A 22,845-nucleotide genomic window follows, 5' to 3' on the forward strand; every position below is an offset into this window, starting at 1 on the left:
AGTTCATTATTATACCACACAATTGATAATCACCCTATTAGGGAGGTTCTCATACACATTTTACTGACAAGGAAACTGAGGCTGGAGAGGTTTAGCAGGTGCACAGCTGGTAAATGGCATAGGAGATGGACCCCAGGTGGTCTCTCTTCCTCATTCCCAGCCCCCCCCGCCAAGTTGCCGTTGTTGGCCCTTAAATTACAGAAGTGAAGACCAAACCAGACTGAGTTATAGAAGCAATTAATAGTCTCTTTCCCAGCTTCCAGCACTGCAAGGGGACCTCTGGAACCACGTTTAGTGGGGTACTCATTATGTGCTGGTGGGCAGCTGCCACTCTTCAGTGAGCCTTCTGGAGCTAGTACCGACTAGGCAGAAAGCAGAGGAGATGTAATCGTTTCAATATGAGGTGCCAATGCAATCACTCTCAGATGTGACTGCCTGAGGACAGATGGAATGAGGGTTTTCTACCTTGCTGCCAGGTGAATGGTGGCATAGCTGATTAGTGTTTCGTCTCCAAGTTTACACACACATATACACATCATACTACAGAAATTGAAACAAGATACCTAAGTAAAAGATACCAATATGCAAGCTGTATATAATTTTTTGTAGACAACTATAGAAAGTAGACTCATAGGTTTAGAAGGAACCAGAAACCAGCTTTGTATGAACTTTCCTACAGGATTTCTTCCACGAAATTGTAAGGAGACATCTATTGCTTATTATTTCCCAAATGTTTATGTTTATACTTGAGGTGTTGAAACGTGTTTCTTGGAAGGGTGATTCTTAGACTTGCGTGTAGATTAGAATCACCAAAGGAGCTTATTAAATACAGATGCCTGATCTCCCGAGTATATTCTGAGTGAGGGGGTTGTGGGGGGGGGGGGCGCGTCTTGGCTCAAACTTGGGAATCTGTATTTTTAAAAGCACCCTGGTGATACAGCTTAAGATAAGACGCACTTGCATGATGAAGAGAGGGATACTCAATGATATGTTTCTTCCTTTATTACCAGAATGTTCCTTTGAATCTTATTTGGGACAAATTCAAATCTCCTCCAATGACTGAAAAATTGGTTGTTGTTTTAGTACCCATCTCTGTACCGTAATGGCTCTCAGACCAGGAGTAAATTACTTTCCTATTTTCAACCTCCATTTGCTTATCTATAAAATCAATCACAGATAATCACTTCCTTGGGGGGTGATCACCCTTACTAAGTGCATGTAAAGTATTCAACACTGGACCTAGAACATTGTAAGCCCCTCATAAATATTCATTGTGACTACAATGATTATCATCAGGCTATAGCTTTACCTTACTTTTGACTAAGAAAATACTGCACTCCGAACCTGCAGATTCCAAGAGAGGCCCATGTGTGAGGATAATGAAGTGCTGTCCAGACACCACCTGATAACTTCCATGCAGCTCCATCAGCAGCTTGAGATAAATTGCACAGAATTGGTGGAAATAGAAAGGGATGCTCGGGCTTGTCTTCCATGGATCATGTTAACTAGCTGCTGGGATTATAGTTCTAATCAATTATTTTAGTTAATTTACCCTGGACTTCTCCCAGGTAGACTCAGAGAAATGAGAGCTTGAGAATGTAGTATACTTCTCCTGGCGTGTCTTCCTTGTTGAAAAATAACTGGAAGGCCATACACTTCCGAGGCTCATCCACACCTTCCACTAGGCACTCAGGGCTGCAGCATGTGCCTGTTCCCAGATGACCCCTGTAGATCCTGAGCCCTCAGCACCCCTGCTTCGAGGCAGATGAGCCACCATGTTTATCCACATGGATTTCTGTTGTCACACAGACAGGAAGGTGTAATGTGGCTTTGGGCTTCATTGTGTGTGACTAAAAACATTGCAATTGAGGTGGCCTGTAAATAATGCGGGGCCAAGGAGATATCTTAAGTGGTAGAGCATACACCCAGCGGATGTGAAGCCCCGAGTTGGATCCTAGCACTTTTCATGCTCCCACCTCCCCCAACCCACATCACTGGATATGGCCATGGGGACCCCACCTAGGGGCACAGCCAGGAGAAACCGAAAAAACAAAACAGAACAATGACAGTGCTGTGAAAAGCATAGAGCAAGAACAAAATGTTCAAGATAGATCACTGAAGGAAGAAAAGCCTATACAGAAGCATATTGATAAAGCTCAAGTCTCCCGCATTGTCACTAAGTCAGTGAACTCAGTAATTACCCCATTTATTAAAAGAAAACCATGTATGCATGTATACTTCTGTGCATAGTAAAACTCTTGGACATTTCTATGCCAAATACATATTATATATTTACATAAATTTCTATGCTTCCTAAATTGAAGAATACCTGTTAATTTTATATTCTCTAATTCCTATGTTATTAAAAACAAGACTCCTTAATCATATCTTATTTACTATCTCAAGCCTGTTTTTTGAGTCACATTTTTTATTTTTTTTTTTTTTGCTTTTGGGGTCATACCCGGCAATGCACAGGGGCTACTCCTGGCCCTGCACTCAGGAATTACTCCTGGCGGTGCTCAGGGAACCATATGGGATGCTGGGAATCAAACCTGGGCCGACCGCGTGCAAGGGCAAATGCCCTACCCGCTGTGCTATCGCTCCAGCCCGAGTCACATTTTTTAAAATACAAATTTAGTACAAGTATTTATATCTGGACTCCCCAGAGTTTTTTTTTCCTTATTTGTTTGTCTTGTTTTGGGGCTACACCCAGTTATGCTCAGGGCTTACTCCTGGCTCTGAGAACAGGGATCACACTTGTGGGTTGGGGAACATTTCGGTTACTGGGAATTGAGTCCAGGTGAGTTGCAAGCAAAACAAGTGCCCTACCCATTATATTTTCTCTTCAGCCCCAAGAATCTCACATTTTTATGTATTTTGAACTGAAAGAAGAACTAAAAGCTACTCAACAGCAAGCTCTTGTGTAGAAAAGAGGAAGGCTGGCTGTGTTGTGAGTAGCACAATTTCCGTGTAACACTCCATATTATCCACTTCTCTATTCAATAATTCATTAGAGCACCATCAGATGCTCATTCCTCTTTTGTAGATTTTTTCACACACCATTTCAGGGATGAGCTTACCTGTCATGCCTCCATGCCTGTGATACAGTTTGATCCTAAGCCAGCCGCAGAGACTTCTCCATTCTCTCATGAAATCCAATTGTATTGGCATTCTTTGCAAAGGAAAAGGCTATTATGGAGAATATGGTGGCAAGAAAATAAGTCGGTTAGTCATCATAGAAGCAAAATCAGTGATAGTTTTGCTGAAGACATCATGTACTGTCTCCTATGAATGGTCAAAACATTGGATCAATCAGATTTTTCATTTACCAATCACTGCTTACTCATCCATTTCCCAAACTACCTTTTTTGGGGACCACAGCTGACAGTGCTCAGGGCTTACTTCTGGTTCTGTGCTCATAGACCACTCCTGGTGGTACTCAGGGGCCATACACGGTGCTGGGCATCAGATTTGAGTGAGTCGCTTGTAAGGCAAGTGCCTTAACACCTGTACTGCCTCTCCAGCCCACAAACTACGTTGAACATTTTTTAAAATATTGCCCAAACTGTTTTTATGTGCCCAAACACATTGCCCAGACTCTTCTGCACTTATTTTTGTCATAGGAAGCAAGACTGAATAAGCATAAAGTTTTATGTGTGGCTTGACAGACCATGCTAAAGTTATTATCAGCATGAAAAGTTAGAGAAATACTCTTGCAAAAAGTCTGTTTCCAAGCTTCCCATGTAGTCGGGTGTTTCCCAGAGAGGGTGAGCTCAGAATCGCTGCACACTCATCATTTTTTTATTGCAAAATTCATTAAGCTGCCATGCTTATTATCATCCTATCTTGTCAAGATGATACATTGCAGACTTCATTGCAAAACTTTAACAAGCAGGGGAAAGTACACCCTCAGCACAGCACAAGAAAGCCTCTGGGTATTTTGCTTTTGCCTTAATTTTTTTTTTTCCATACAGCCCTACTTGTCTGCAAAAGTCCTTTCTGTTGGGTTCCTCCCTTTTCTTCCTGTGCATTTGTGTGGACAGAGGCATCGTGAACCACTGCTGAAGACTAATCTTTCCTTGCCTTTTTGACAGCTAGTCTCAGGCATAATGGAAAGATGGGACATGCACTTAGATTCTGACAGAATTCTGTGCGTGGTGAGAAAGCTCCCCCAAAGTGACATTGATGGCTGCATTTCATGTTTACCCTCCCGCACTGTGTATTTGGCGCCCCAGACGTGTTCAGGCTTGCTGAGACGTATGGACTTGTCGGCTCTGTGTGTGCTCCACTGGCCTCACTTCTGGATCCTTGTGATTAACAGAGCCCCTACATCTTGTATGTGGTGGGGTTGTCATTAGAGTAAGCGGGAGTCACTTGGTAAATATGGAAAGTGAAGTAGCTTTGCTCCCAGATTTCCATGGCAACCCCCAGAACAAGTACAATATCGCCAAAATGACTCTGTGGCTTTCCTTTTTTAGTTGCAGTGATTTTGTTGCATGTCCGTGTTTTTCCGCTCCTGATTTGTACAAAAAAACAGAGATTTGTCCACTGTAACCAGTACTTTGGTTTCAAGGACATTAATGGTCTCTCTCTGAAGCACCTGAAAATTGCACTCCCACAAATTGCCTCTTTCTGAGCTTGCACAATACATTTTGATTGCTTGTTGTTCCATTATATCCATGACTTGAAACATTTGTGGGGCTATATGCATGTGCAGAGCTTGGAGCCAGCACCTGAAATGCATGAGCTGATGCCAACTTTACAGGTCACCATAAGGATGTTTAATGTGTTCTCTGCGGGTCAACAGAAATGCCCTATGAGCCCTGCTGCTGAGTGCCTTCATTCAGAGGGACCAACTCCACATCTCATTTGTCACTTCTGCTGGAACACAGGTTCATGAAAGTGTCCCAGGCGTTCCCCACACATATTTACAGTTGTTTGGGGATTGTCCTTGCTTGTCGGCTCCTGTTTTCTGTGACAAATACGAAGAGAAATTCTTATTAACAAATATTCGAGGCATGTGAAGAGCCTGACTCCAGTTTATAGATACTCTCCAACTTAGGCATTCTTTCTCTTTTGGTCATTTTAAAGGTTCTCTCTGATCTTGTTGATTTGACTCATAGCTGCTTGTTTTTCTCTTTCGGTCCACTAGCCTATAATTTTATTTTCTGCAGTAATTCCATTGCGATCAATTGTTCTTGTACCTTTTGATGAAAATCTCAGAAGCAGTTTGGATCATCAGTGGTAACAAAGAGGTCCAGCTCTGTTGTTTAAATGATTGGGCTAATTTTTTCATAAGTCTTATAAGCTGTTTAGTCTCATTATGTTGTTTTGTCAGGAAAAACTATCATTTGCCCACCTGACCAAAAAATTCTCTTGTTTTGAGTGGCATATGCTGAATCATTTTTGTCTTTGCCCCCCCAGCCCATTACAAATGCTTTATAGAATTTGTCTGGGTATAATTTGTCATAACCACTAAAATGTTTGATTTACTATTGATTTCACTGTCCACCATTTCTCTGGAATAAACCTCACCTACCTGCTCATCCATGGTAAGAATTTTAAGTATTTCAGTTTAGAAGTTTGTCTACCTAGAAGTCCCCAGTGTCATTGTTTGAGTTTTCTGTGTCATATAACAGTCCAGTAGTGTTAGGTTAGAGGTGCAAGAATCCAAGATGCCTTTAGAGTATGGCCACAGGGATATTAGTGATAACCTGCCTCTTCCACTGCACATTTGACTCTCTTGTCTACAAAACTATGATTTTTTGATCATATAATATTTTGTACTTGCTTCTCGGACTAAGAACTTCTTTCCTCAAATTGTTCTTTTGTGCCATTTTGTTATAGCAGTAGCATGTGTGAAAAATTCTAGATGTCAGATATCAGTCAAAATGTAGTCTAAAGAAACTTTGGTACATCTACACAATGGAGTACTATGTAGCTGTTAGAAAAGATGAAGTCATGAAATTTGCATACAAGTGGTACTAAACGGAAAGTATCATTCTAAGTGAAATGAGTCAGAAAGAAAGGGACAGACAGAAAGATTGCATTCATCTGGGTAACATAAAAGTAACAAAATAGGAGACCAACACCCAAGAATAGCCCAGATAGGTACCAGGAGGTTTACTCCATGGCTTGGAGGCCAGTCATACATGCTAGGGGAAAAGGCAGCTCAGATAGAGAAGGGAGCACCAAATTAAGGGTGTTGGGAGGATCCTCCCAGAATGGGAGATGCATGCTGAAAGTAAACTATAGACCGAATATAATTGCCACTCAATGCCTCTTTTGCAAACCACAGCATCCAAAAGGAGAGAGAGAACCAAAGGGAATGCCCTGCCACAGAGGCAGGGTGAGATGGGGGTGATGGGGGGTGGGAGGGATAATGGGATCAGTGGTGGTGGAAAATGGGCACTGGTGGAGGGATGGGTACTCGATCATTGTATAATTGAAACCCAAGCACAAAAATTTGTAAGTCTATAACTGTACCTCATGGTGTTTCCCTAATAAATATTTTTTAAAAAAATGTCTCAAAAAGAACTGACTGACAATGGAGTTATAGTATAGTGAGTAAGATGTTTGCCTTGCACGCAGCCCACCCAGGTTCAATCTCCGGTTTCCTGTATGGTCCCCAAGTACCACCAGGAGTAAATCCTGAGTGCAGAACCAGGAGTAATCTCTGAGCATCTCAGGGTGTGGCCCCAAAAGCAAGGAAACAAAAACAATTTACTTTGGATCAGGAAGATCACTTTTGACAGCCCCTACTCCACCTTAAGTACCAACCCTGGTAACCCCAGAGCTGGCCTGAGTGTTGAATATTGCTAGGCAAAGCCCCTAACCTCTAGACTAATGGGGATACTAAGTAATTAAAGCATTTCTTTTTTTAAAAATTTAAAAATTCTAGTGTGCTCCGGTAAAGAAACTACTAGAAAACCTCACACACAATTTGAGTTAACCACCTGTTTCGTTCTCTTCATTCTTTTTTGTTTGTTTTTATGTATTTCTTTGTTTTTTTAAAAAACAAATTATACTGAATCACCGTGAAATACAGAATCACAATGTTGTTCATGGTTGGCTTTCAGTCACAGGATGCTCCAATACTTATTCTGTTCTTTCTTATCATTTTATAGGGCTGAATCTTCTTTCTTTACACTTTTATTACTCTCTTTTGGGTTTATTTCAGACAAATAACATATTCCATATGCTGCAGACTTCTCATTTAGACAGAGAAGTCAGTGTGTAATGAAATAATGGTAGATGTGTTCTTTAAATTAATCTCAATCAAGTTTTTAAAGTGAAATCTATTTGTAAGCATTAGGGTTCTGGCAAAATATCTTGCAGACTGTTAGCCTTGGGTTATAGAACTGAGAATGCCAAGTAAAGAGTTGGGCAATGGACAAATGGGAGAATGATATTGGTGGAGTATCTTGGGCACTTTGTGGTGGTGAGGTAATGCAGCCGCATATATCAAAATCATAACACTACTGTAAACTTGTGACCCAAATTATAAGGATTTAGATTTGTCTGTTTTTTTAATGACTTTTTCAAGGGGTGGGGCAAGCAGATAGAAGGAGACATTGGAGCATTGTTGAGGGATGCTGACATTGGCAGTTGTCATTGGTGTTGGAACACAGTGTGACTGAAACTGTATTAAAACAGGATTTTAAACCACAATGCCTAATAAAAATTTGGGACGAGTAAAATTTCTTAAAATATCTTTAACATTTTCTAGAATTGTTATTTTAAAATCTTGTCAGAAGCCCTAGTTTGTTCATAGTCTACAAAGGAAGGTAGATAAATAAATATGTGCAGCTTAATAAAATCTCTTACAGTCTACAGTCCTCCGCTCTACCAGCTGAGCTATCGAAGGGCTGGAGTGATAGCACAGCGGTAGGGCGTTTGCCTTGCACGCAGCCAACATGGCCGACCCGAGTTCGATTCCTCCACCCCTCTCAGAGAGCCCGGCAAGCTACCGAGAGTATCTCGCCCCACAGCAGAGCCTGGCAAGCTCCCCGTGATGTATTTGATATGCCAAACACAGTAACAACAAGGTCTCCAATGGAGACGTTTACTGGGCCCGCTTGAGCAAATTGATGAAAACGGGAGGATAGTGAACAGTGAACAATAAAATCTCTTATTTCATCTGAACAAAATACCAAGGAATAGCATGATGTCTACTAAATGTTGGTGACCATGTTTGATACCCAGAAGGTACTCAAAAAACAGACACTGAATTAATGAAAATTGAAGATGCTTTTGTTATATTCTTTTCCTAATGAATAGTAATGTAGAAAAAAATCTAGATAATATTTTGAGAAAAGAAGTATACTTCTAGCAAAATCAGTTTTCTAATTTGTATACTCACAACCCTCTTTTAACACAAATAAATACCCCCAAGGAATATAAACTGTAGTTATAGTCTTTTATTTACTATGAATTGAGGGAATTATGTCTTCTAAAGTTGACTTCAAACTAAACCTAAACTGTTCCTCTCTTCTTCCAAATAAAGCAGAAAAAATCTCCAGTGGAACTCTATAGAAGGGAAATCTTTATTCCCTTTTTTTGTATGTTGGTCTTAGTTGGCATCTTTCTGCCCTCTTGAATATTGTGTACAGAAGAAAATTTGGCATATAGATTTATACCTATAAGGGACATGTACATTCCCTCCATGACCCCCTGATTGTGCAATTGCAGAGTTATTTTTTTTCCTGATAGCAAGCCACCTAAGTGTTCCTACATGGTTGAATTCAACTCTTCTAGTTTCTTTCTTCTGGCTCTTGTTTTGAGTCACCCAGCAGTGCTCAGCACTTACCTCTGGCTCTGTAATCAGGGATCACTGTGGCACTGCTCTGAGGATCAGTGGGGCACAGGGATTCCCACATCTGCCCTTTGAACCATCTCACTAACCCTGGTTTGTCTTTTCTTTGGTTGTTGTTTCTTTCTGTTTAGAACTTGAGGTGTAGAAATATGAATGCTTCTAAATCTCAGGATAATTTGGGTTTTGTATGTTTTGGGATCACCTCCAGTGGTGCTCAGGGATCATTCCTGTTGGGACTCTGAAGGCCATGGGTAGTTCTCGGAATCAACTGCAGATTGGCTGCATGCAAGGCAGACATACACATCCTACACATTGTAAAATTACTCTGGCCTTAATTAGTGTTCTCCCCCCCAAAGTGTACTGTGAGTACATAATAACCTCATGGCATATACCTCTTATATATGGACCTTTAAACAAAACATTGAAAATTTGCCAAGATATTAGAGGCTATTGGAGTGTATGTCTTTGTTTAACATAAATTTTACTCTAATATTATTTTAAAATCATGATATATTTTACATATAAGAATAGTACAGGGAGAAATGTGGGTTTTTTGGGTCAATCACTCCTCTTTATTTCTTGTTAGAGACAAGAATTCAAATCACGACCTGTAAACTACCTTGACAGTGAACCTAGCCAGACTCATCTTAAAAGGGTTTAGTGATCATGTAGCCAGATTTATTTACTGATAAATAAATTGATCACAAAAGCATCTGTTGATTTCAATATGGCCTATCTGTAGTGACTGTGGGATCAGAATGACATTTCAAATCCCAAATCCCTACAGCAGTTATCCCTGTCCCATTTAACTAAATCATCCCTCAAAATGTTTTTTTCAGTGCATGGTTTCAAGTTTTTAAAGATGGGAAGAAACAGAAAGTTCTCATCTTTGAGCGATATTCTGAAGTTTACAAAACACATTCTTGCTTTTGATCCCACTTGATCCTCATGGCAGCTCCTTGAGCTATACAGGATAGTGCTCTTTATAGATAAACTGGGCAGGGATCAGAGAAGGGGTGAGACACTGGGGAACAGCCAGTCAGAGGTGGGGGCTAGGAATCAGCTCAGATTTTCATCCTCTTCACATAGTGAAGTTTTCAGAGTATTGTTTTGATTTTTGTGAACATCAACTCCATTTTTAATCACACTAAACTCTCTACATTTTAGAGATCTATGAACAGACTAATTAGAAGTTAAACATCAAGTGCATGGAGCTAGAGACAATCAGAAGAGTATTTGGGGAAGCAGTCAGGAATTGAGACCCAAGTTATAAGGAGTTAATGGTAAAGCAGCAGATATTTTATTGTGAAGTGCTATGATTTAGAGGTAGGATATAGTCTTGAGCATTAGGACAATATCGGGAGCAAAAGTCACAGCATCAAAGTTGAACATCCAGGGGTCTGGTTGAATGTAAAGGATCTATGTAAGCTGAGCCTCTTCCAGTCAAAAGGCATACTTTATATGTTCATGAGAAACCATTATTAATATAATTGGAAACCATAGAATCTCAACATTTTGTTTTAAAAAGGAAAAAATAAATATTGAATAATTTATATTTTCCAAAAGGCAAAATTTGTAGTAAAGTGGCCGCTGTTAAGTGGCATATAAGAATGTTAGGGAGAAATTTTATATTTATGTTGAGTGAGATGGGTGTTTTGCGGTTGAATTTCAAGTTAGCTATTATGCTATATCCTTTCCCACTTTTCTTTTCTCTCTTCTTCTTCTATTTTATAGTATTTTATTTTCTTTGTGTTCTTCAAGATTCCAAAGACTCAAAGGTCCAGATGGTCACTCCTAGTGATATTTGCTCTGTGTTCAGGCCCGGCTGAACACTGCTGCTCTAACACTGGTGCAAGGAGATGCCTGCACTACACCAGCAGTGCTAGTGGAGCTATGTACCACTGTGGATCAAGTTGGGTGCCTCATGGACGTAGCACATGTGCTCCAGCTCTTTGCACTATCTCCCTGGTCTCCATTCTTACTGCTTAATCTTTTTCTGTGTCATTTTTTTAAAGCTTCATTGGGACCAGACATCTCCATGTAATCTCATTAGATGCATATTATTTGTACATGTAAGGAAAAGTATCCATATGGAATAATACTAATATTAAGGTTCTTGATCTCCCCCTTCCCTGCAGAAGAACAAAGGAACAGCATCATCAACTCCAGCTTAGAATCTGTCGTCTCATCAAATACAAACAGCATCCTTAACTCCAGCAGCAGCTTACAACCCACCATGAACTCTAGTGACCCAGACCTAGATGTTCTGAAACCCACTCGGCCCAACTCACTGTAAGTACAACACCCAGGGACCTGGCACAGCGGGCTGGAGTTGGTCAGCTGTGCCACACAGAGTGGCCCCAGGGCCCATCTGCCTCCAAGCATCATTCCATGAACATGCTGTGAACCTTCCATCTTGGAGCTTCGCGAGTTTGCTGCAGATGTTTTAAGCATCATCATGTCGGAAGGGAGTCATTATTTTTCCTAACACATTGCTTCTTGGTCCTGATGATTTTTGACAAACAATCCTGCTTGAGATGGCTTTGGGGGTGGCTCCTGCCTGTGCTGCTGGCTGCCGGGCATGCAAAGCAATTTCATTTCGTCTCTCAGAAGTCCACATACTGGAGCTGTGTGTCAGTAGCAAAGTTGGTTTCGTTTTTACAGATTGTTTCAGTTTTCCTTTTTCTTGTGTTGAGAATGTTCTAAAATTTCACTGAATCTAGCAAGAACTATTTCTAGTAGCCCCTTGAGACTGAAGATCCTCAAACCTTAGCATGACCATAATCTTGCAAGGAAGAAATTACACACCCAGCAATGTTCAGGGCTTATTTCTAGCTCTGTGCTCAGGGATCAATCCTGGCAATGTTTGAGGGGCCATATGTGGTGCTGGAGATTGAAACATGCTTGGCCATGTGTGCCTTAATTCCTGTACATATACTCTGTCTCTCTATGCCTCTCACTCTCTCTCTGCCTCTCTCGCTCTCTCTCACTGCCTTTCTCTCTCTGTCTCTTTCTTCTCTCTGCCTCTTTCTCTGCCTCTCTCCTTCCTTCCTTCCTTTCTTTCTTTCTTTCTTTCTTTCTTTCTTTCTTTCTTTCTTTCTTTCTCTTTCCTTCTTTCTTTCTTTGCCTCTCTCTCTGCCTCTCTCTCTGTCCCTCTGCCTCTCTCTTTGCCCCTCTCTCTGTCTCTCTCCTTCTCTCTGTCTCTTTCTCTTCCTCTCCCTCTTTCTCTCTCTTCCTCTTTCCCTCTTTCTCTCTCTGTCTCTGTATCTCTCTCTTTCTGCCTCCTGCATTCGATTTCTCATAGGAAAAAGACTAGGAGAGAGAAAAACCTTTGCTGTTTGAGTCTTGGGTTTTGAACTCTCCTAGCCAATAGGTAGTTTGGGGATTGGTTGTCCAGCTCCCCAAGAAACTAGATTTACTCCTCTAGGGCCAAAAAGTTCTCCTTAGCCTTTGTGGTTTCATCCCACATTGCTTAACATGCTTCTCCAGGCTACTCCACAAATCTTGTCAGTTGGAGCTTTGCAGAAAGAATGTGAGGCTGTGACCAGAACAGCTGGACTTTCAGACTACAGTTGTGTAAGACTCAAGAAAAGCAGAGTTGACTTCATCATTCTCTCTCCAGTGGAAATGTTTGAGGTTTAGTCATAGATTGCCTTCAAGTTGCTCCACTTGATGAGACATGGGATATCAGAATCTTCTGCCCATCTCCATGCCACAGTTTTGTGGTAGCCCTGGGATTCTGTCTCTTTAAGATATTAATAGATCTGGAGACTGCATCCAACAATGTTTTCCCTTAGAATATATGAAGGAATATTAAGGTTTAAGAGGACAAGTGACTCTAAATGTACTGGAGTGTACTTATAATGAAAACATAATTATTGCATAAGATGAAGTTTTATGTTGTCAAAATTAGGTCTCTTTGCAGCTATTGTCAGGTTTAAATATTAACCTTGATGTTCAGGAGGTTTAATTACTTACTGTTATTCAGTACATAATATGTCTGTTCACTAAGAAGTGGACCGTTGACTCAAGAGCTCAATATAATTGAACTTGTTCCATTGATGAACAGTGAGTTTCTTCTGCTTCTCCATGGCTGGCCTGCCCTTTGAGTTCTTTCTTTGTCATATGGCTCTGTCAAACACTCCCAGATCGGGTTTTCTAGATTTTACGGAGATTCTAGTTTCTGGGTTTTTTTCCTCCTCAATTTAAATCTATGTACCTGGCAGTTGCTAAAGTCATTTATTGCTCAGCATGTTGACTTTCTGATTCAGGATCTTTCTTTCTTTTCACTAGGGGATTCGGAGTGGGAGTCTAGGGACCCATAATTGTGTTTAGAGTTCAACAGCTTTACTTGTTTATCTGATGAGTACGTACACCAGTAAAGCTACTGGGAAATCTCGAGTAGAGAAATTGTGAGGTGGGCATTAGGTAAGGTGGTATAGCTTGATGAAGAACATTCTGACCAAGGGGGTGATAGAGGCTGAGATAATGTGATCCAGATTAACAAAATACAGTGTACAGATAGACAGGTGTGTTGGAGGGTGTGGTTCCTATATCCCTACTTCCACCAAAAAAAAAAATAATAAACCAACCTTTAAAATTAGGATGCTTCACACTAAAATCCAGATTTCATACTGAAACAGTTATACATGCAAAAGAAAAAGAAACTTCACAGCCTCACCTCACATACAGAGAAATAAATCTATATACACACATTGCACCTTTAAAAAAAATTAACCCAAAATTTTAAACCTAAATGGCAATGAATATAAAATTTTAAAATATAAATATCAAAATTATAAAATTTCCCAACGACAATATAGGTGAAAATATAAACAATGACTATGTAATAAAATTCCAAAAACACATTATTGATGAAAGGAAAAATTAGTAAGATGGACCTCATTAAGGAACCCTGCCCATTAAGGACCACTGCTGGCTGTGATTCCCACCTCCACCCGACCCAAAAGAGTGAAAAGTCAAGCCACGAGGAGAAAATATTTGCAGAACATTACTTGCTAAAGGATGAGGATCAAAAATATACAAGAAATCAAAAATCCAACAATAAACAATTCAATTAAAAACTGGGCAAAGGATCTGAACAGACAGTTCACTAAGAAACTATACAAAACAGATGACAAAAAAGCATACAAAATAATGCTTAATATATCACATCATTAGGGAATTGCAAATTCAAACAGTGAGACCTTACTACATACATATTAGAATGACTAAATTTCAAAACATTAACACCAAATGCTGGTAAGGATGTGGAGCAAGAGAAATTCTCTTTGATTACTTGTGGGATAGCAACAATGGGTCAGACCACTTTGAAATACAATGTGGCAGTTTCTTACAAAGCTAAATAAAAACATCTCATAGGACACAGTCTTGTAATCACAGTGGTAGGTATTTGCGCAAATGTGTTGAAAATGTGTTTGTTCACACAAAGCCAGCCCATAATTATTTATGGCAGATTTACTCATAATTTCCTAAACTTGGAAACTACCAAGATGTCATCAATAGGCAAGTGAATTAACAAAAAAACAAAACAAACCAAAAAAAAAAAACCCAGAAAGTGGAATATTTTTCAAAATGAGCCACCAAGTCATGAACAATATGTGGATGAATCTTAAATGCGTATCACAAAAATGAAAGAAGCTAGTTTGAAAAGATCGCAATGACATGATAGTGACTGATGGTGCTAGTCAAAACTAGAGCAACATGAGATTGGTAGTTTCTAGCATATGGGGGCTGGCAGTGTGGGTGGGATGTATGCCTAGGTGGAACATAGAGTATTTTAGGTCAGTGAAACCATTCTGTATAATACCGTGAATGAAATGAGACATACATTTGTTCAAACCCTTTAACTCATAGAACACAAAGGGTATACTCTAAACTATGTTCTTTAATTAATTATAAGGTAAAGGTAAAGGCCCTCCCGTTGATCGTCGATTTGCTCGAGCGGGCCCAGTAACGTCTCCATTGGAGACTTTGTTGTTACTGTGTCTGGCATATCGAATACTCTCGGTAGCTTGCCGGGCTCTCCGAGAGGGGCGGAGGAATCGAACTCGGATCGGCCATGTTGGCCGCTTGTAATTATGGTTTTCAATATTGGTTCATTGGTTTATACCACCCTAAGTAAGGGAAACTGGGAGCAGGCAACTGTGTATCAAAACTAAGCTATTTGCACAAAATTTCTACGGATCTAAAATTGCCCTAAAAATGAAGTATGTTAATACTGTTTAACCCAGATTTTCCAGCTTCTTTTGAAAAGGAGAAAACTTGACCACACCTAACCATATGTTCCCTGGTACCAGATGATGCTGTCTCTGTGTTCTTACAACGGACCTGCTTTGGCTTGTGTATCTTATCCCAGAATGCTTGGTAGATTAAGTATGGCAAAAAATCTTCACAACCTCTTCTATTCAGAGGTAGAGTTCTAGAGTCGAGGCTGACTTTTACACTGTTGATTAGACTGACTTGATCTGGCCCATAGAAGATCGTAGAGGTACTTGGATAACATGCCAGGCCAAACAACCTTTACAGCTTCCATTTCAGAATTCAACCAGCTTGTAAAACAAACAAAAAACCCTGACTAGCCTTCTTGAAGTTGAAACACTACCGGAACCAGATGCACAGGTGTTGTCTCAGCAAACCCATACCCAGGCCACTGATGAGCTGAATTTGGCTACATGAGTGAGAATCCAAGAAAGACCAGAGAAAAAAAAATTCCCAGCCAACCCACATATTCATGAGAAATACGATGCAGTCATTTTAAGCGACTCAGTTGGGGCTGCTATATTCAGCAATAGTTTACTGAGAAAATATTTAAAAATGTGAGACCTCAGGGTCACAGACACAGCTACCTGGGTACAACAGAAAAGTCTGTCAGGTGCCCTGTGAGTAAAGGAAGCCTGGAGATTAGCCTCTTGCTGTACTGTATTGTCTCTGAAAGAAAATGATTGATAAGTGAGATTCTGAGAAGTTAAGAAACAAAACAAAATTCCTAGCTCATGGCTAAGCAACTAGAAAGAGAGCCCAAGGCTGGAATGGAAAGCGGAGATGCTAGTCAGCCCTTGGCTCCAAACATGCCTCTGCCCCACTCCCTCTGGTGATAAGGTGGAGTTGACGTGCCTCAGGGAAGCAAGACTGTTCCATGGGCACTTCAAAGACTGCAGAAATAAAAGGCTCTACCCTCTCACAGAGCCCAGTGGGGCTGGCACCCCAGAGTGAGTGTCTCTCTGAAAGACAGTGGTTTATAAAGGAGGAAATAAGCAAACACTATGAGAGAAGTGTGGGGAGGTCCCTAGATACTGCAGTAATCACCCCAAATTTTTAAAAAAAACAGCAAATGAATGAGGAGCATCTTATATTGAAAGAAGGGTTGGCAGGTGGAAGATGAGTACAGGAATGGAGCAGCCCAACCTTGGAAATCTCTTTAAGTGGTCCCCATCCCTACAAACTAACTTCCCTGTAATCATGTAAATAAAACTAATTTTTCACATCCTTTTCTCTTAACATACCCTATGAACACCCTTTGTCACCAGGTGTTGTTGTAGCTACAGCTCTTTTATATAAAAGAGCACTCTCTCTCTCTCTCTCTCTCTCTCTCTCTCTCTCTCTCTCTCTCTCTCTCTCTCTCACACACACACACACACACACATTTCCAAGTTATTAAGTTATTTCTGGTGACCTAGAGATGTGTACATGCCAGATGCCTCAGGTTTTGCCAGAGTCCAGTGCCCATTCTATCACAATTGTCAGCAAGAAGAGAAAGAGCTGTCTCCAGAATCCAGAGGCTGAACAAGGCCTTCTTTCAGGCAGACATGTTTGTTGCTCTGACATTCTCTCTCAGCTCCTTCTGACTTGGAGTCAGCTGTTGTCAACTAAAGTTTGCTTGAAGATGTTGCTCTAAAACTTTGCTGATGTTTTGTTCATACTGTCAGCATTGGCAAATATGTTTCAAACACCCATTGTGGGCCAGGTGTTTTGGCTACAAAAGAGAAGATGCTTTAAAAACTGCTTCGGCTCTACTGATTTTAGATTGTAGGGCAGACGGAAGGTAAGTCAGTAGCCTGTATATCAGATACTGAGAAATTGGAGAAAACTAACACAGAATAAGGGATCCGTGGATTTGGAAGGAAAGGAGGCAAGGTGCTGTAAACGCTTTTCTACCTCAGTTTACTCAAATGTAAAATAAGGTAATCAGCCCTCCTTCAGATAGGTGTAAAGCTTTTAAAAAGCTCATCCGTTGCTATCTTGTCTTTTGTTTTGTGGGTTAGCGCTATGATTGCTAAATACTATTAAGATTATTTTGGAGGGCTTCCTGTGGACGTTATACTTTCTGTTCTGTCCACTCTGATATGCATTTGTCATGTGCAGAAAGATTGGGGAAAAGGAGGAACTGCTCTCCCATCAGGTGGCTCCATTCTAACCAAGACCAGCTGGGATAGACACGCCTGTTCCTGAAAAATTTGGAAACTTCCACATCCCACAGTGTACCTGATGAGTTGTGTGCTTAGCCATTATTTATTGAGACCAAGTGAATCATAAGATGAATAATATGCATTAGGCAAGTGATAATTAATGGCACATTTTTTAAGTCAGTTTGCCATCTAAGTGCTTGCTTATGCCAAAAGAGTTACACCCATTGCAGCAGCTATGATTTTACTACAATGATTTTTATTTGTTATTGTTAGGAATACAGGGATTTTGAAAGAGGATGTTTTCCTCCGTGATTGGATCACTTTCCTGTGGAGGAGGATCTTTCTCACTGAATCAAGGGAGTCAGTTTCTTACCCACCTCCAACCAGAAAAGATGTCTTCAGACTGTTTTGCATGAAAAGTTGGTGGCATTCACCAAATTAGGAAATAATTGAAAAGCGTAAGGTTTTTTTTCCCCCCTTTCGGACTGCTGGGAATTTAGCCCAGGCCCTCAGACATGCAAGCCCAAACTCCGAACTGGACCCCTGGCAGAATTGTTTCTACAAGGCATCATTGTGTTTTCATGCTCCACCTCACAACTACCTCACCCTGCTTGTTTTGGGTTGCTTCTTGGATAAAGGCAGAAACACCTCAGACTCCCAAAGGCTGCCAAGCCACAACCCCTCCAAAAATCACTTCATGTCCCCTTGACATTTTCAGAACTTGTCACTGGTAGGACTTGTATTACTATTTTGTACACGGCTTTGGTTGGTTGTATGGGTTCCCTTAGCTAAGAATTCCCCCACCAATCATGCGCCCATTTGACTTCTCTTGGTTCTGACCCATTTCATGACTATTAAGTCCTGTGTTTGGTAATTAGTGTTTCTCCGCCTCTGCACATGAAAATCAAGGCAGCCCATAAGCCAAAGAAATATAAGGGGTTTAAGGAACTTGCTTGTACATCCCCTACCTGATTTGATCCCCAGCACTACAAAGGTCCTCGTAGCCCCACCAGAAGAGACCCCTGAGCACAGAGTCAATACTAAGCCCTAAGCACTTTAAGGTGTGACCCCTCACTCTGTACAAAAAATTTTTTAAAAGAATCAAATCAGCTCCGACACTTCATGACCTGACAGCATTTCTTTCTCTGGCACCAGGCTGTCAATGACTCTTGGATCTCTGCAGAGGAGTATGGAAGGAGGAGTGTGTGTGTGTGTGTGTGTGTGTGTGTGTGTGTGTGTGTGTGTACATATATATGTATGTACCCATGCCACCAGAGCTTAAGCATACCCCCACCACTGTTTTTCCAGTATTATGAGAATCACAATCAGAATAATATTTTCCTTCGTGTATTTTTCCCCATTGTGAGCTAAGATCATTTAAGAGAAGTTTTTTTTTTCCTATAAACACATTAATTTTGCTAAGTAACTTGAAACAATTCCTCAAACATGATGCACAGTAGGTGCCAGAGCTTTGGGGTTTAATTAAACCTATGAATGAATAATTCCATTTCGAATCTAGTTGCCCTCAAATGCCTTTTAGCCGCATTGCATTTGCTATGTGTGAGTAGGTGTTAAGCATTTTAACCTTGAATGTTTGATAGAACCTTTCAGGAAGGAAGAAAATGAACTTAAGATTTTGTCATTGCTTTCAGCACTGTTATGCCTTTAAGGGGACTTCGAAGTAACTCTTAAAAGATATTTTCCTTCCTTAGGGTTAGATAGGAGTTTGTTTCTCTCCCTCCTATGTATATAACTTGAGGGAGTCTCACGAATTCAGATCCTAAATCGGGTAAATTGAAATCATACTAAAATCGTACTTTTAAAGCATTTTTTTTATATGTCAGTCTGTAAAGCAGATGCTTACTTAACTAGAAACACACTTCTGGTTGAATATGGCCTGAGGACCTTTGTTTTAACCCATTCTCTGCATGAAGAGTCATTCAAAAGGCCCTGTCAGCCTCCTCAGATCCCTTCCAGGGCAGCTGGACTCAGTGTGCCCCTGGGACTGTCACTATTAGCATCACCTGGAAGCTTGTTGGTATACATATTCTCAGACACCACTCCATATTTATTAGATCAACAGCTCTGGAGGAAGAACCCAGCCAGGTATTTTAACAAACCCCGCAGATGATTTTAAGACACATTACATGCTCCAGTCTTAGAACAATATTGTAGCTCATTAGACCGATGTACTTTCACAAGTAGAAAATCAGGATGGATTTGCTTCCTTCTAGAACTCTCTGTGTCATTACTACCACTTAAATTGTTCCTATAGTGATGACAGCCATGAAGCTTAAGAACCCCAGTCTGTGGCCTTTGATATCAGCCACAATTGATGTGAGCTGATGGTGCCAAGGATTGGTGGGTGTGCATCTGAGGACAACTACTGAGTTCATGAGGGAGAAACTTTCCAGCTCCCCATGGAAGCCAGTCAACTGATGGCAAATACATGCCTTTTGGTGACATGAACAGTGTTCGAGATTCCTCATACTGATGCTGGATTGGGGGTGCTTATGAAAAAAGCAAGAACTGAGCTCTGCAAAGTTCTGTTGATTCCCATCACTGTCCATTATGGATCCCCCAAAGGGCCTTGGACTACCTTTCCTAAACTTGTTGGCTACAGAATATGTTTTCTGCATCACTTCTCTTCAGCCGCTTAAGACACAGTTCAGGAAATGCTATTTTAGATCAGCTCTCTGTTCTTGAGGTGGTGTTTGTTTTGTTTTTATAATTAGTGGGTGGAAGATTCTTGAAGAGAATAGATAGTGCGTGTATAATTTTATCACCAAAGATAACTAGATGAACATGGAAGAGGATTATATTCTGTGGGGCCGGAGTCATGGTGCAGTGGGTAGGACACTTGTCTACCTGGGTTTGATCCCTAGCATCCCATAAGGTCTCCCGAGCCCTGCTGGGAGTAATCCTTGAGAATAGAGCCAGGAGTCGACCCTGAGCACTGGCACTTCTGGGTCTGCGCCCCCCCCCCCCAAATAAAAACCCTAGTAGGCAGTAGGTTTTACGATCTGGTATATGGAAGAGCTTATGTGGTCTGGTGGTGGAATGAAAACTTGGCTTCATTTTGCCCTCTCTTAGTTCAGCCTCCTTTGTGAAACGGTAATAAGACCTGCCTTCAAGGTTATTGTGAGGGTTAAATGAGATAATGCTTGCATCCTTGTTTATACCAAATCATCAAAAATAAAAATCAGTTGCTGTAGTTATTTTTTATTTAACTTTTTTTCTCCTAAAATGCTTCCACTGCCAATCAGTAAAACTCTCAATTTGATGTCATTCCATGGTGGCAGTAGTTAGGTACCAAGCATTGATTTTTACTTATTTATTTGATCCTGATGTGACATAGAGCAGCCCAACTTTAAAACCAACCTAAAGGGGCCTGCAAGGTAGTACAGGAGGTAAGTTCCTTTCCTTGCATGTCGCTGACCCCAGTTTAAATCCCTGGCACCTCATATAGCCTCCTGAGTGCTGCCGAAGTAGCCCCAAACCAAAGCCAGAAATAGCTAGAATAGCAACAACATGTTGCCCAATATCACCCCCAAATATATATGTAACTGAGCTAATTTCTTAAGTACGTTAAAACACCTAAAACCAAATAGACTACAAAATGAAATATAACCAAAATCAATAGAGGCAGTCCTCTGAAAAGTCAGAGTTCAAGCTGTTGGTTGGCACAAAGTCAGCAGCCCTAGGTATTAACTCTGGAATTTTATTATTCCATATTATTTCTCTACCTGGAAAAGCCTATTAGAGCTATACAAATTATATTAGGGCTTATTTGCAATCCTGAGTTTACACTAGGGGGAAATCTTGCCTCAAGAAATTTCTTTCAAAAAAATAAAAAGAAATTTTTTCCAGTCTGTGATGCTTTGAAAATTTAACTGTCATTAGTGAAGAAAAAAAAAGAAAAACTGTTTCTGTTTTTAAAAAATCAGTTTGAAATTCTGCATCTTAGTCATTCACTGCATTGCTCTCTCAGATTGTCATCCAGCACCATCTTTCTTCTGAAAGTAAGAGTGGTCTCTCAAAGCCATCACTTTCATAAGCCTTCCAGTATTTCTTAGAAATGGAAGTGGGAATAGGGATAATCCATGGAAATTGTCAAATGCTCAGAAAAGGAATAAAATAGTCGCTTTAAGGATTTCCCAGTTACCTCTTTTTTTAAAATTTATTTTTTATTAGTGAAACACCATGAGATACAGTTGTAGACTTACAAACTTTTGTGCTTGGGTTTCAGTTATACAATGATCGAATACCTATCCCTCCACCAGTGCCCATTCCCCACCACCAATGATCCTAGTAACCCTACCAACCCCACACCCCATCCCCCCCACCCTACCGCACCTCAGTGGCAGGGCATTCCCTTTTGCTTACTCTTTCCTTCAGGGTCTTGTAGTTTGCAATAGAGGTATTGTGTGGCAATTGAGTTGCCATCGTGTTTGGTCTATAGTCTACTTTCAGCAAGCATCTCACATCCCAAGCGAGTCCTCCAAACATCCTTTACTTGGTGTTCCCTTCTCTATCTGAGCTGCCTTTCCCCCCAGCATGTGCTGCCGGCTTCCAAGCCCTGGAGCAGACCTCCTGGTACTTATCTCAACTATTCTTGGATGTTCAACTCCCATTCTGTTACTTTATATTCCCTAGATGAGCGCAGTCTTTCTATGTCTGTCCCTCTCTTTCTGGCTCATTTCACTTAGCATGACACTTTCCATGTAGAACCACTTGTATGTAAATTTCATGACTTCATCTTTTCTAACAGCTACATAGTATTCCATTGTGTAGATGTTCCAAAGTTTCTTTAACCAGCCGTCTGTTCTCAGGCACACGGGTTTTTCCCAAATTTTGGCTATGGCTTTCTTATATGCTAATAATGAGAAAGAAGAAAGTTACATGAAAAAAACAGTCCCATTCACAATTATGCCCTAGGAATCAGCTTAACTAAAGACGTAAAAAACCTTAGACAAATAAAACTACAAAACTCTACTTCAGGAAATAAAAGAGGACACAAGGAAATGGAAAGATATCCCCTGCTCATGGATCGGGAGAATTGACATTATCAAAATGGCAGTATTCCCCAAAGCATTGTGCAAATTCAATGAGATCCCTATAATGATACCCATGATGTTTTTCAAAGAAATGGAACAAACACTTCTGAAAGTCATATGGAACAATAAGGCCCCAAGAATAGCTAAAGCAATACTTGGGAAAAAGAAAATGGGAGGAATCAACCTCCCCAACCTCAAACTCTACTACAAAGCAGTAATAATTAAAACAGCATGGTACTGGAACAAAGGCAGAGCTGCAGACCTATGGAATAGGGTTGAATATACTGACATCTCCCCCCCAAACATATAATCAGCTAATCTTTAATAAGGGAGCAAGAAATGTGAAGTGGATCAAGGAACGCCTCTTTAACAAATTGTGCTGGCAAAACTGGACAGCTATATGCAAAAAAAAAAAAAATAATAAGGGCTCAGATCTCTACCTAACACCATGTACGAAAGTAAGATCAAATTGGATTAAAGACCTCAACATCAGACCAGAATTCATAAGGTACATTGAGAACAAGATTCGCAAAATCCTCCAAGA

At 40.6% G+C, this 22,845-nt stretch overlaps 1 protein-coding gene across 2 annotated transcripts in view; it reads left to right on the top strand.

The window, feature by feature from the left end:
• Window positions 1-22,845, top strand: part of ARHGAP26 (Rho GTPase activating protein 26) — a 511,759-nt gene that overhangs the window by 409,183 nt on the left and 79,731 nt on the right. For both annotated transcript variants that reach the window (XM_056124844.1, XM_056124845.1), the window contains exon 20: window positions 10,954-11,107. In XM_056124844.1, the coding sequence (XP_055980819.1) occupies window positions 10,954-11,107 (154 nt within the window). The remainder of the gene's footprint in view (window positions 1-10,953; window positions 11,108-22,845) is intronic.

This window comes from Sorex fumeus, unplaced genomic scaffold, assembly GCF_029834395.1.
Source record: "Sorex fumeus unplaced genomic scaffold, SorFum_2.1 ptg000051l, whole genome shotgun sequence".
Classification (NCBI taxonomy): Eukaryota; Metazoa; Chordata; class Mammalia; order Eulipotyphla; family Soricidae; genus Sorex; species Sorex fumeus.